The sequence below is a fragment of the Dunckerocampus dactyliophorus genome, chromosome 6, assembly GCF_027744805.1.
Source record: "Dunckerocampus dactyliophorus isolate RoL2022-P2 chromosome 6, RoL_Ddac_1.1, whole genome shotgun sequence".
NCBI lineage: Eukaryota > Metazoa > Chordata > Actinopteri > Syngnathiformes > Syngnathidae > Dunckerocampus > Dunckerocampus dactyliophorus.
Window position 1 is genome coordinate 21,534,877 of NC_072824.1, and position 15,652 is coordinate 21,550,528.

General features: G+C 41.3%; 1 protein-coding gene across 1 annotated transcript; it reads right to left on the minus strand.

Moving 5' to 3' along the window:
- Nucleotides 1-649: 649 nt before the first annotated feature.
- adamtsl7 (ADAMTS-like 7) lies at nt 650-9,290 on the minus strand. The gene is made up of 12 exons (XM_054779040.1): nt 9,276-9,290; nt 8,486-8,618; nt 8,235-8,410; nt 8,051-8,165; nt 7,792-7,977; nt 5,026-5,155; nt 4,714-4,936; nt 4,421-4,594; nt 3,660-3,833; nt 3,414-3,593; nt 992-1,136; nt 650-916 (listed from the first exon to the last, which is right to left on the minus strand). Exons 1-12 carry the CDS (start codon nt 9,288-9,290, stop codon nt 762-764), a joined length of 1,806 nt encoding a protein of 601 aa, XP_054635015.1. The 3' UTR covers nt 650-761.
- Between the last annotated feature and the right edge of the window lie 6,362 nt (nt 9,291-15,652).

Consider the following 15,652-nt stretch of genomic DNA (forward strand, 5'->3'; position numbering starts at 1 on the left):
TTGCAACACATCTAGTGAAGTGACTTGGCGACTGCCTTGAAAGCCCATATCGCTCATCTCAACAAGCAGTGAGTGCTGTTGTGGGCCCCGCCTCCATCTAAAAGCATTCACAGGAGGGTCTGTCTTGTTGGGGACATTTTAAAAAGTGACAGAAGAAAATGAATTTGTCATCAGCAAAGATTGAATTGAGGAAACTTGACTCTTTGTTGAAGATGTTTCACCATCCAAAAGGCTTCTTCAGTTCTAAAATGTTAGTTGTGGAGGGTTCCTATTTATGTCCTTGTTGACAATAGGGTTGTTTTTAATTGTAGCCCGGCGTGGCTGATGAACGACTGTCCTGCATAAATAGCAGGACATAAATAGCTAAATAGCTCATTAGTGGCTACTCTTTTTGTGGAAAGAGACAATCTTTGGGGGACAGATGTAAGGACATTGTTGTAAGAAGACGATAGGTGATGGCACGAACCTCCTCCCCTGTTAATAGAGGGCCTTTCTTTAATGGTTGCTTCCACACCTTGTTCAAACCAGTGGTCCTCCCTAACGAGAATTTGGAAATCATTGTCCTCAAAGGAATGGTTTGTCTTTTTGGGATGCAAATTAACTGCTGACTCTGGACCTGAAAAAACCCCCAGATGTTTATTATGAATAAATACACAAGGACATTATGAAGTGATCAGTTTAAAGTTGCACTGGCAATAAAATAATTTTGCCACATACATAGCAACTACATTATATAAAGAAATTAAATCCTTGGGGCAGAATCACCTGCGAATGTAATTCTTTTGAAAGGATTTTGGGTAAGTGCTCTGGGTCCGGCTACAAGAGGTGCAGCAGACACTTTTGTAGTACGAATAAATGCAGAGGCGGGCTTGAACCACCACCATGCAGTTGTGGTACTGGTCACTGCAGGATGGCTCTACAAAAGAAACAGTAAAAGGCTCAGGTATAGGTACTAGAGGGCCGGAAACACCTTTTGAGCCAGAAAACTTACTTATTTGAGCTGTGCAAGGTTGTGTGTTGCATTCTTCTCGATTATTGGGGGTCAACGTGGGGTCACACTGGGTGCTTGGGGAAATGCTGTCTGTAAGGCAACGCACCTCACGCACACGATAGCCTCCATTGCAGGAGCGGGAACACTGTCATTGGCATATGAGTTTAAAGCTTAAGCAAAGCATTTTATTTCAATTTCATTTCAGTGAATCTTCACAATTATTTCATATATGTATACAGTGGTGTGAAAAAGTGTTTCCTGATTTCTTAATTTTTTGCATGTTTGTCACACTTAAGTGTTTCAGATCATCAAACAAATTCAAATATTAGTCAATGAAAACACAATTGAACATAAAGTGCAGTTTTTAAATCAAACTTTTTATTATTAAGGGAGAAAAAAAATACAAACCTACATGGCCATGTGTGGAAAAGTGATTGCGCCCCTGTTAAAACAAAACATAACTGAGATGAATTGAGATTTATCAGTTTGGAAAATGTTATAAAGCCATTTGTAAAGCTTTGGGACTCCAGCGAACCACAGTGAGAGCCATTATCCACAAATGGCAAAAACATGGGACAGTGGTGAACCTTCCCAGGAGTGGCCAGCCAACCAAAATTACCCCAAGAGCTCAGCAATGACTCATCCAAGAGGTCACAAAAGACCCCACAACAACATCCAAAGACCTGCAGTCTCACTTGCCTCAGTAAAGGTCAGTGTTCATGACTCCACCATAAGAAAGACACTGGGCAAATATGGCCTGCATGGCAAAATTCCAAGACCAAAGCCATTGTGAAGCAAAAAGAACATTAAGGCTTGTCTTAATTTTGCCAGAAAACTTCTTGATGATCCCCAAGACCTTTGGGAAAATACTTGTCTGACGAGACAAAAGTGAAACTTTTTGGAAGGTGTGTCTCATTCCATTTGGCGTAAAAGTAACGCCACATTTCAGAAAAAGAACATGATATGCGAGATCGGGACGACCTGGGTTCGAATCTCAATCCGCTTGGGCATCTCTGTGTGGAGTTTGCATGTTCTCACCGTGCGTTTTCTCCAGGTACTCCGGTTTCCTCCCACATTCCAAACTTTAAATTGTCCATAGGTATGAATGTGAGCATGAATGATTGTTTGTCCGTATGTGCCCTGCGATTGGCTGGTGCCGAGTCCAGCATACCCTAATGAGGATAAGCGGCATGGAAAATGGATGGAACATCATACCGACAGTAAAATATGGTGACAGTATGGGGGCTGTTTTGCTGCTTCAGGACCTAGAAGACTTGTTGTTATAAATGAGACCATGAATTCTGCTGTCTACCAAAAAATCCTGAAGGAGAATGTCCGGCCATCTGTTTGTGACCTCAAGCTGAAACAAACTTGGGTTCTGAATGTCACATTCTGTGTTGTCGCTTTGCTGCCGCCTGTCTGTTTTCTGTTGCAGTGCATTGCTTACCAAATTACTCATGAGAATCACCTGTGACCAGTTACCTGGGCCTTTATCAGCTGCTGCCAGACCACAACCAGTTGCCAGTTATTCCTTTGACAACCCTGCTTCCTGCACCTGCCTTCCCTGGCTCCCTACTGGTCGTTATTTCTATTTGCCTTGTTACCATTGAGATTCCTAGATTGTGTGTTTTCCTGCTCTGTATGCTGTTTTTGCTACAGCTTCCTTAGTTATCGCGTGTGTCTTTTCTTCCTGCCTAGCAGTGTTTTTTGTTGGATTCTTTGGCCTTAGCCCTGAGCTTCTTAGTTGTGTTTTTGTATTTTTGTTGTATTTTTTGTAACTTACCACCTACCGTAATAAACGGACATTCTTTTTTCACCTGCGCAGTTTCCTTCTGCATTTTGGGTTCCAACACTTGGCTTACAGCCAGTCGTGACACTGAAGCAGGACAATGATCCAAGTCCACCTCTGAATGGCTGAAGAAAAGCAAAATGAAGACTTTGGAGTGGCCTGGTCAAAGTCTAAGTCCTGACCTGAATCCTATTGAGATGCTGTGGCATGACCTTAAAAAGGTGGTTTATGCTGGAAAACCCTCCAATGTGGCTGAATTACAACAATTCTGCAAAGACGAGTGGGCCGAAATTCCTCCACAACGCTGTAAGAGATGCTTGATTGCAGTTGTTGCCCAAGCAGTTATTAGGTTTAGGGGGCAATCACTTTTTCACACAGGGCCATGTACTGTAGGTTTGGATTTTTTCACTTTTTCATTTAAAAGCTGCATTTTGTGTTCAGTTGTGTTGTCATTGACTGATCTCTGAGACATTTAAGTGTGTCAAACACTTTTTCACACCATTTAAAAAAAAAAAAAATACTGGATGAAGTCTGTGTACCACCAGTGGCACTCATACCACAGCTTGAGTGTCTTTCCTACACCATATAGCAAAAGTGATGTTAAAAATGATCTTGGAACCTTTCCCAACTCACCGCGCTCCACTCTGTGACATACCACCGCACGCCACACGGCTCCAACATGCAGTGCCGAGCTGTGATTGGCTGGGAGACACTTGAACATTTCATGTTGTCCACCACCTCCATGCGACCTTTGTTTTGCAGAATACAGGCCACGCTCCGGGTCTGAGTGCCATTTCCGCACTCTGCAGAACACTTTCACACCACGCACATGTGAGACGTTACTCAAACTGTCTTCTATTGTGTATGCAGGTTAATTACCTGACCCCAGGGTCCGGTGTACCACTCCAGGCGGTTTTGGCATGGACCAGAGTTACATGACGTCACCTCCAGTGGACGCTTGCCGTCACAGCTGTCCAACGGGAGGTGAGACACGTGGTTCATCAGGCACACGGTGGTCCTGGTTCGGTTGCCTTGACCGCATTCTGCAGAACACTACATTACACAACACACATTACTGTGACTGAAAACACCATGCATCCAGCACCTCCCTCAAACACGGAACACATTACATTTTGATGACGACCACCCAAAAAAGGTCAGATACACAGGATTTCTATTCACATTTCACAATAACAGCCAAATTGTGCAGTGACCAACCAGCGCCTGCAGATGGAGCTGTAGTGGTAGTGGAACAGAAAATAGAAAATGCGTGTATACAAAACAAGTTGTTTTTTAAATGTTATTATATTTAATTTAATTTTGATTTAATTTTGTTGGACAGATCTGTCCATTAATTTGATTGGTAGACTAATTTATCCAATGTCAGCTACACAAAATTCAGCTACGTGAATCACTATACTACCAGTGAATTGTAATTTATGGATGGATCTGTTTATCCATTTTGTGGGTGGGTGGATTTAACGCCCTGTCACAGGGCAGTTGTGATAGGAACATTGAGTGGACAAAAGTCAACTATGTGAATCACTACACTTACCACTTAATACGTATACATAATATATAAAATGTAATAACACAATTTCACTATATAGTGTCGTAGTATACTGTAATTGTGTTTTTACCCGTTGGCTCCACTGCGAGGTGAACCAGCTGCGTGCACAGGTCCCCATGTCGCAATTGTGTAGTGCGTCTGGCTTTAGGTTCATGTTGCACTCCTCGTCTGGTTCCACTTCCCCCTGGTTGCTCACACACACCACCTTCCTGCTCTTCTGACCCACGCCACATGGTACTGAACACTACAAGCAGGAGGATAAAACATAGGTGTATGTTTTTATTCCATACACAATTTATGGGCTTGACAGTATTATATATTAGTAATACTGTATTAGTAATACTACTGTAGACATGAGCTAACCGTGCTCCACTCCGATCGTATCTCCCACTGGCTGCAAATCTTAAGTTGACAGGAAGATTTGGTGACTGGTTCATCAGACGAGTCACACAGTTGCGATGCCACCGTCACTGAGGTCTCCGTTCCATTTGTGTGAACATGTGTGACCTGGCGGCAGATGACCTGGCGGTGCTGAGTGCCAGGCCCGCACTTCTTGCTGCACTCTGACCACTCCCCTTCATCCCAGCTGTCACAAAGAAGAAGAACTTGAGGTCCATCGCAGAAGATATTGTCTGTTTGTGTGGGTTCCAAAACTCGAACCAAATCCAAGCTTACTATGCAGGACACGGCTGAACGTTGCAGTCTTCTTCCTGGTTTGCTGGTTCAAGGGCTGGATCACAAAAGTCTGCAGGAACACTCGTTTGGAGATTGTTGTCAACACACTCCCAGAACATCTTACGCCTGCCTGGGCCATGCACACATGGACATACACACATAAATGGAGGAGATACATTTCTCGAAAGAACTATAGTTGATCACAAAAGCAATGTCTCACGGGAAATGGCGTAACAGCTACATTTGCTTTCTAGATTTGCGGGAAATGGTGTATTGTGATGTGTTCCGTATACATTTTGGAATTTTTCTGCAAAAATACGTCATAAATTCACCAGAAATTCCTAGCACTTACAATGTGTCGAATGCAACTTTATTACACAAAGTAGCACCTCAAAACTTTTGCTTTTCAAGTACTGTACAACCATTTTGCAGCTTCCATCACAAGCAATATGTGGTAGAATAAGTAAACATCAATATTTCAGCACAGCAAAATGTAATGTGTAATTGTGGAGTTATTTCATATGTGCATATGTTTGCGGTCTGGCATACAAGTATTCACAGATTTATTTTCTCTACTTTCAATTGTAAATAATACGCAGGAGAAAAAGAGTGCTGCAGCTATGAATCCAGCAGAGGGCACTGTCTCACAAGTCAAGTCACTCAATACTTTTCAGCATGAAGACGCTTTGATGGGACGTGATGTTGTGTAACTGCTTTGTTTTGGAAGTACAATACTGTATGCCGTATTCCTGTAATTGTTTCTTAATGTGTAAATATGAATTTAAAATGGGTTTAATAACTGTGAGAGGCATATTACAGGGTTGAGAGTAGGGTTGGCCATCGAGTCTCGAGCATTGACGGGAACTGGGAGTAACATTCCAATTGTCCCGGGGTCGTTCCAATTTTTCTTATTTCAATTCCTAGCTTCGATGCCCAGTCCCCTGGGCGGAAGAGATAGCCAATCCGCAAACACCAGCGAAGAAGAAGCCGGTGAGTACCAACAAAGAAGAAGTGGCGACAATGTTTGGCTTAATTTCATTAAAAAAGAGGAGTCAGCTCAGTGCAAAATGTGCAACACAATGATTTCATGCAAAGGTGGGTGCCCAGTCTTTGACGCACTACGTTGGACTTCCTCTTAGCAGTCGCAACCAGGCAAGCCAAACAACTAATCTCATGCCAATGTAACCGAGCGTTTCAGGATGCCCGCCGATGTCGTGGAATAACTCGGTGTAAATAAAGAAAGGGAGCCTTGGCTGCAGGATGAAAGTTTATTCATGTGCACAGCCAGTCTCTTTTGGCAAAAGTCAAGACACCTTCTCAACACACACGAGCCAGGTGAACACAGCACATAGACAAACCTTTTACAAGCTGTTTGATATTCGGCACCCAGGTAAGTGCATGTTTAAGTGCCTGCAGCATCACACACACTAACACATAAACAACAGCATATGTGGAAATGTTTTTTCAAAAGTGTAAAAGTTAACATCTTTCGTGAAAGTGTACTCCTGCGAAAAGACCTCTGTGAGAAATTAAGAAAAAATTCATGGAAGACATTTCATTCCAAAAATAACTCCGGTTAGCGCCCTCATTTAAACCATGCAAACTTTTATGACCCCGCCTCGTAAAATCATCGGAATCGAGAATCGTAAGGAACCAGAATCGAAATGAATCGGAACCAGAGTTGTTCAAATTGAAACGATGCCCAACCCTATTTGAGACTTGAGAGTATCAAAAATAGGTATTTTTAGGGCATTTTATGGGTGCGTCCATTATTTGCAGTCTGGGAACGTAACCCCCGCGAATAGCCAGCGAGGCTGTACTGTACTGTATATGTCTTGTATATATTTCATTTTTATTTTTTAAAAACAATCTTTGGTGTTCCTGGATGTACTATTAGATGGAGCCAGCGTTCCCCTAGTGGTACTCGTACCACAGTTTGAGGAACGACGGTCTAATGATTCCAATCTAACCAAAATGCTCTGATATTATGTATATTCAACTAACAGCCACTGGGAGGTAGCTTGTCATACCTGCGGAGGCACCACCAGCTTTAATAGTTGATGAAATATCTACATTTAGCGTGGGTTTTCTCTGGATACTCCGGTTTCCTCCCCCATTCTAAAAACATACATGTTAGGTTAATTGGAAATGCTAAAATTGTCAATAGGTATGAATGTGAGTGTGAATGGTTGTTTGTTGATGTGATTGGCTAGCAACCAATCCAAGGTGTACCCTGCCTCTCGCCCCAAAGTTAGCTGGAATAGGCTCCAGCATACTCCCATGATCCTAGTGGGGACAAGCGGCATAGAAAATGCATGGATCTGCATTTAATACACACAAAATGAATGTGTATGATAGAAGCTTGCCTCTTTATCTTTACAAACTAGGCTCCAACAGTGCTGTTTTATGGACTAATTGTCTTAGTATGTGTTTGATTTCCTGTTCCTGCTAGCTCTTCGTCTTGGGGAACAGCACTGTTGGAGCCTAGTTTGTCATTTCAAATTGGGTTTTATAGCACAAATTAATATTGTCCTAAAAAGATCGTCCTGGGAAACAAGTGGTATCATATACAGTGTCTCACAAAAGTGAGTACACCCCTCACATTTCAGCAAACATTTTATGATAGTGTATCTTCTCGAGGGACAATACTATAGAAATGACACTCGGATATACTTGAGTGTATAGCAGACCGTGTATAGCCTGTACAGAAACTTTCAGTAAGGGGTCAAACCTTGCGTTTCATAAAGATATGATGCATTTACTCACCGGTACCACATGTGGCGCTGCACTCCATGTAGCCATTCTTTGTCCAGGTGTAGACAGGCAGGCGGTGGGGCTTTAGACTGGGCTTTGAGGGAACAAGGTTTGGGTGGGGCTTCTCTGTGATGATATCATTGGTAGCCACCTGGTAGCCGACTTCCTGCACCTTTTCGCTGGGGCGGGGTGGACTCACTGTCTCAAGTGGCAAATTGTGAGTGTGCACAAGGTTAAATCAAATAAAAGACGTTTTTTAAAGGTACTTTACCTGAGACGGATGTCGCAATGGTCGTGGTTGTCAAAGTCTCTGGAGTGGTGTGTGTGTTTTTTAAAGGCACAACATACTCATAGGATGCACTGGGAGATGGTTGCTGGTAGATCAACTATAGAGAGAGAAAGCTAGTTGTACTTGTAGTAGTATAAAGATGTAGATGTATAAAGCAATACTTTACATAAACATGCAGGTCGTCAGTCAGCGGTCCGGGCGCTATGATGGACTCTCCAGTGCGAGAGCGGATTTCGTTGGGTCGTTGGTACGTGAACTGTGTTCCCACTGCGTTGAAGATCCCAGGCCTGTCAATCACCCAATTGCCATTGATGATGGCGGTGCCTCTTGAAGTCTTCAGAGCTGAAAAAACACGAGTGTTGATTATCTCGTGTCCTGTATTCCGTTGTGAACATGTGTGTGTGTTTGGAAGTATACCCAGGTAGTTGCGACTCTTTTTTGTCTCTCGTATGCTGATGTTGTAGGCTCCTGCCGGGATTTCTACAATCTTGTGGTATCCGACGCGGAGGAAAGTCCGGGAGAAGTGGCCCTTCAGCACCTGAAATCCCGTCTCACACACACATTCAATCGCTTTGACTCATGGGAGACCGCGTGTAGCAACCAAACACTATTAGAGTAGATCATGCATTGTTTCAACGGTACCATCAAAATTTCTATCACATAAATCACAACAGCCTACGCTTGTTTTCTTTTCTCCATAATCATAATAATATCTTGTGATTCCACTTCTTTTTCTCATGTAAACAAATGATGTTTGTTGATTTTTGGTTGTGTATATTGTAGATGTTGTGGTCTTCAGTTGTGCTTTCTAATGAACCATACCATAATATAAATAAAATATGACAAGGAGAACAGTAGAAACAGACTGGAGCCTCCAAAATGGAAGGCCACTGAAATTTGACCAACGTTATATGGAATAAATATGCCACAATGTCAGCATATCTTGCAAGATCTCCGTGCAGTGAGCAAATAATTGCCTATGTTTTGCTTTTTTTGGGCTTTTGGATAAAAATAAAAAAAAAACACCCCAAAAAACTATTTTGCTTTTTCTTTGGCTTTCTTCTGACCAACTTCAGAAGAATATACCCAGGAAGTATGTCTATGTATGACTATCACTTTAACATTACTATGGTCTTTACAGTGGTTAACTTTATTTTTTTTTAGACCTGTGTGACTATTAAGAAGGGTGCACTTGTATGATCGTCACGAATGGCACTGTCATGCTGTGCAGGACAGGAATGATCACTTCCTGTCCTGCGCTCTAATTTTGGAATGCTGCACTTCCTGCTGGGGGTAAGATGCAGTCTCTTTACCCAAGCGTAATTGTGTACAGCTGTTTGCAATTGCAATTGGTTGGGTTTATAAGCCCAGCATCGTCACAAGGACGGTGCTGGTTTTTCATCTGTGTACTTTGCCTGTGCCCCTCACGTAGATGGTTCCTTTACCTGTTGCTACCGGCTAAGTCTTCCGTATATGTTTTCACAGAGCGTTTTTCCTCTGCCGTTTTGTGTTGCCCGCATCCTGTGCTACTGTGAGTACCTGCTCGTGCTAATTAAAACACTTCTATTTGCACACTGCCTGTGTCTCTGCATACTGGGGGTCCAGCATTTGACAGCCACACTCAGGGCTTAACAGTTACAATGTTACTTAAAAATTGCCTGTACCATTAAATGTTTTATGATGGTAACATTTCCATTGTGTCTTATGGGACATCAGTAATTGTTCAGTTTCAATGTAAGAGGTTTCACAATAATATGGTATTCACTATCTTATGTAATTACCTCCATTTTCAGTGACTCAACAGTATTTGGCAAACTGACAAAATGTTTGATGTCCATCCTTTTCTTCTACGAATTACAAATTGTGTTTATTTTCCAATGTCATTTGTTCCAATACTTTTGAGGCCATGAAAATGGACATATTCTACATAAAATGGCTACAATAAAGTTACTTTACAATAGTGTGCTTTTGTATTTTACCATTAGGGTTACCTGAACCAAGTGTGCCAGTAACGCCGACTTGGCAAATACTTTCTGTTGACTTTTTGCAACACATGCAAACTTTATAAATGAATCAAGTATGCACTGAATTGCTAAACATCCTACCTTGGCTCCAGAGTTCCCAGGACCAACACCTGATGTTGGCTGAAGGAGACAAAAGAAGACTGGGAGGAGAGTCAGCTGCAGGGAGCAGCGATGCTGCCGTAATCCAGCCATGGAGAGAGTGATGGAGGAGGAGGACACTGTCTCTTTCTCTCACACACACACACACACACACACACACACACGTACTGATGGGACTGTGTGAGATGGGGTTGGCTGACGTGACGTGACTGGGGTGGGGTGGGGAAAGCGAAAGTGTTTAAAATTGTAGGCACTGTAACGTGTGTGTGTGTGTCAAAATGCACTACTCACGCTCTCAAAAAGCTAATTCATGCTTCTACACCCTCCTCTTAAGTCTTTTCAAGTATTGCTCCATTCATCTTAGAAGAAAGAAGTGTGAAAATGTCTCATTTAAAAGCTGGAGTACTTTCAAAAGATGTGTTTGTCACTTTTTGTCTCTTCAAGCAACATCTACAATAGCGTACCCCACAGGGCTAATTATTGGATTTAAAAAAAAATGTTTATCTTTTCTAAGACTAAAAAAATACAGGTATGTTCTCAACCTGTAAAGGTCAAATGGAAGGTGGTTGACCTCTAATTTGTTTGACTGGGGGGGGAAAAAAAATCCCTATTGGAAAAAAGGGAACGGAAATGATCTGTTCCAGGGCCAAACCTTGGTCATCAACTGCCATGCATGTGTAAAAATAATTTAATGATTATATTTTCGAAAAAAATGAGAGACAACACAAAGGTAAGTCACATTGTCTCATACTGTATGGCCCATTTACCAGTCCGACCACAAAAGTTTAAAAAGAAGCTAAACAGTGTAAATGTAAAAACAATTAATTACACTCCTGATCAAAATCTTAAGACCAGTTGACAAACTGCAAGAATTTACATTTTTGCACTGTTGGATCTTAAGGAGGTTTTAAGTAGAGCTTCAAAATGCAAAAGAAGAAATGGGAGTGAGACAAAAAAAAACCGTGTATGCAATTTCTTGCAAGTAAGCATTAAAGTGAAATAGGCCGTTCATCAGCTGATCAAAAGTTTCCGACTATAGCTGAAGCTCAACAAAATAACTTAAACCCCCCCCTGAAATTGAAATATAATATTCAAAAAAGTACTCAGTAATGAGCAGCTGTGCCAGTCTTGTTAATCACCTGAAAAATTGGTTTGGCGTGCTTGATGTTAGTGTTTGTTGCTCCAAGTGGTGAAGATGGCTTCACAGAAGGCATCCACTGTCTAGAACTGATGTCCAATTTTGTAAACTTCCCTTGCCATCCACCCCCAAATGTTCTCAATTGGGTTTAGATCAGGGGAACACTTCTGAAGTGCTAAGCATTTTTAAATAAAAACAGCCAATATCTCAGCTTTGTATTAGAGAGTCCAACATTTTTCTCATCACCTTGTATTATTTGCTTTTCAGTGCGACCCTAAACCAGAGGTGTTCAAACTTTTTCTCTGAAAAATCAAAGGATGCATGGGGCGCTTTGGTGTCATTTTAATACATTTTTGTTTTTTATTTTGTAAAAAACTCCCCAAAATTTATATTGTGTATATACTGTATTTATTATTTTTTTATTTTTTGTATATACTGTATTTAAAGAGAGAATTTTTATTCTAATTAATTTTGTAATTATTTTTTTTTAATTCATTAAAATTGTTGGGTTGAATTTTTTTTCAAAGTAAACATTTTACATTTTTAACCTCCTTTGTAATGTTATGATGTGGGTTTATTTTTTTTCCAAATGTGCTAACAAGCCAATGAAAGCACAGCAATAAAAGACCACAAGTGGCCCCTGTGCTGGACCTTGAACACCCCTGTCACAGAATACGTGACAAGATCTTGTTACTTTACAGAACTTCCTGTGTATTATATTCTTCTTTGGGAAGGCTGTTCCCCAAAAAGCCACAGAAAAAGCAAATTTACTTGAAGTGAACACTTGTAATCTATGCTGAGGTCTCCTGTGAGTGTAAAGTGTGCAAAGTTTTGGTTGAATTTCGACTTATGTCATGGGTGTTCAACTTCTAAGGTTTCGAGGTTCCAGTGTACCATTATGGGTACCACCCAGTGACACGTGTACCCATAACCCGTACATCAATGGTACGGTCACAGCAGACATGGCTTTATATTTTAAACAAAGCAACTTTGACCACTCAGCAGTGATTCATTCTTTTGGGATTCATAGTTTGTATTGAATCAGTGAACACAATGGTAAACTATCACAGTGATTCAGAAATGACTGGAAATCATTTGGCCAGGAGGCACCAATAACACAAACAGGGCTTCACGTGTAGTCAAATTTGGAATGATTCCAGTAGTGCAGAACTACATTGTTTTGCCTCTGGGACACTTTCTGGGTAAAACCTGACTCCTAAATCTAATTGTAGAGAGTTGACAAGACAGTGAAACAAGGGTGATTTAATTTTTATGGTTGGGAAGCACGGCAATGGTACAAAAATGTGATGGATGTCACAGCTGCTCACAGCATGGTTGTGAAATTGCCATAACTGAGAAATTGCAACGAATTTTAGCTCTTCTTACGTATGGCGATATGAGGCACATATAGTATGCGAGACTGCACCATGATGACTTTAAAGCTCCCATATTAAAGTATTTTTCAACTATTTTAAATAGTCTAAAAGTTTCCACAATAGTGTATTGGACGTGTGTTGGCCCAAATCTAGCTTTGATGCTAGAATTTAGACAGTTTAAAAAAAACTCCCATGCCTGTCGCTGGATTGGTTGATAGTTGGCAAAGCTGCAGGCTAGAACAACATCCATCCATCTATTTTCTACACCGCTTCTCCTCATTAGGGTCGCGGGGGCATGCTGGAGCCTATCCCAGCTGACTTTGGGCGAGAGGCGGGGTACACCCTGGACTGGTCACCAGCCAATCGCAGGGCACATACTGTATAGACAGACAAACATTCACACTCACATTCATACCTATGGACAATTTAGAGTCGCCAATTAACCTAACATGCATGTTTTTGGAATGTGGGAGGTAACCGGCGAAAACCCACGCACGCACGGGGAGAACATGCAAACTCCACACAGAAATGCCCAATGGAGATTCAAATCCAGATCTTCCCGATCTGTGTGGCCAACATGCTAACCACTAGACAGCCGTGCGGCCCCTAGAACAACATTAAAATGTCAATTTTGCATAAATAGAAAACTTCAACAGATTTGATTGTATCATTATATCATTGCTGTTATATCAAGAGGAAAACAAATGAAACTGTAAAACAACATGAAAGCGTAAATTGCTCACTATTCATGCTGAAAATGAACGCACACAATGTCTTAGGTTGTGTCTCTCTGGCACATAGCCAGTTGAGAGACGCCGACCCCCTGCAGTGAATAACCACTAGTCAAAGAGCTGTGAAGTGACACGCTCTACAAAAGTTGAACATGAAATCCTGGGAATTACAGTACGTTGTACCTCAAGTGATGTCACGACAAGAATGTCTATTTGGCTTTATTGGTGTGTGTGTGTGTGTGTATGTGTGTGTGTGTGTTATTAGGCAATGTGTCACCTCTGATTAAACCTCGAAAGTGTGTGGTTGTGGCGCAGCAGTGTCTCAACAAAGATCTTTAACAAGATTAGACAAGATTCCTCAGCAATGTGTAGCCATGACCCTGAACAGGTTAATGTGGTGCATTATGAACGAATGAATAAGAAACACACACATGAAGAACAAAAAAGATGAATGGCTGGGCCTATAAATATATAATATTTTATCAAAAGAACAATACTTATTTGATGTTTGGGCTGTCACAATATCTCATGCCACAAGATCTCGCGAGATTAAAACGTGACAAGATTTCTTGTCTGGCGGGCACTAGGCCTGGGACAATAAGAAATTAATTCAATAATTACACAACAAATGAAAATGAACTCGATCATTTTGTTGGCCTTAATATATTCCCATGTGCATGAGTGTCTGTTTTTCTAGTCTCTCGCCTCCAAACAGGCAGGAAGAGGTTCACTCTGTGCATTGCTTTCAGCACCTTGTCATGTTTGTTCTGCAGAACAACAACATAAGTGGAGTGAGCCCTTTTGTCAGGCATACCTGTATTCTCTTTGTCACACTGGGTGCAGACGGGGCCGCAAGCATACACAGAGTTCCCAAAAGTGTAACATAGTAGAAATTAAATTATTAGATTGCAATATAATGTCATATATGTTTTATATTTTTTCATTGTACTTTTCTGAAAGGTACTGTTAAAATATCTCATCTCGTCTCGTAGGCCCAATCTCGTGTATTGCCTCGTCTCGTGAACTGAGTGTCTCGTTACACCCTCATTTAATATGATTAAAAATAGCAATACATAAAAATAATTTGAATAAATACAAAAATAACTCACCTATATCATACAGAAAAATATTAATATATAACAAGAATAATATTAAATGTTGTTAAAAATGGTAAATGGTTACCATTTACCCTTTAAAAATAGCAAAAAATAATAATAATTTAAAGAAATGGATAAATACAGGCACAAATCAACGTAAGAACTTAGATCATTCGAAGCATAATAGTATCAACTTATTGTTGATGCTTTTGCACAATTATCACTTAAATTAGGCGACACAGTACATGGTCTTTCTATGTGGTCGATGTGTGAGTGTGTTTTGGGTTTCTCCTCTTGCTCACCTTCTCCTTCCAGCTGTGGCTTGTTTGAAGTCCTCCTGTCCTGTCCCATCCTGGCGGGCCAGCTGCCCCAGAGACCAAATGAGGGGTTCCACCATCTCTCTGACACCTGGACTTCCCCAAACCAACGTTTACCTCACTAACAACCCTGAGAAACATTGGCTGACAATCACTGACATTCCTCTACAGCATTACACCCATTAACCTTGCACTGGTTTTATTTTAAAAGTGTATGACTGCAATTACCTATTAAACCAGCTTCTTGTGCCCTAAAAGTATACTGCAAGAAGTGCAATTAAACATGCCTCTTTTCACATCAATACAATAGTGATAGTGGCTGGATTGTAATTGCAAAGAGCAGAGGTCTTCAAACTTGCACTGACTGTGCTCGCCTGTCACCTTAACCTAATTGCATGTTTTGGATCGTGAACAGGTGAAGACTCACACAACTTTCAACTCCATAAATTCATTCATTCATTCTCTGGTCAGCACCTGCAGCCACATTCCAGCTCTAGCCAATTTGTGAACATGCTGCAACACAGGATTCTTCTCATCCCACACACTGTGCACACTATACAGTATATTGTGCATGATCTTGAGTAACAGTGGTCATCCTGCGTGCTCCAGCACGGCACACTGCCAGGGCTCGATCCCGAGACCACACATCTCCACTGATTGAGAGATGAGCGTGCTAGCCAGTTGGCTAAAAGTCCACGCTCTCAACCCAGTGACCAGTGTGGCGTTTGCTTAACAAAGTCAAGTTAACAAAGGTTAACAGCATATACTGTAAAAAATAAATAAAAAAATATATATATAGCTT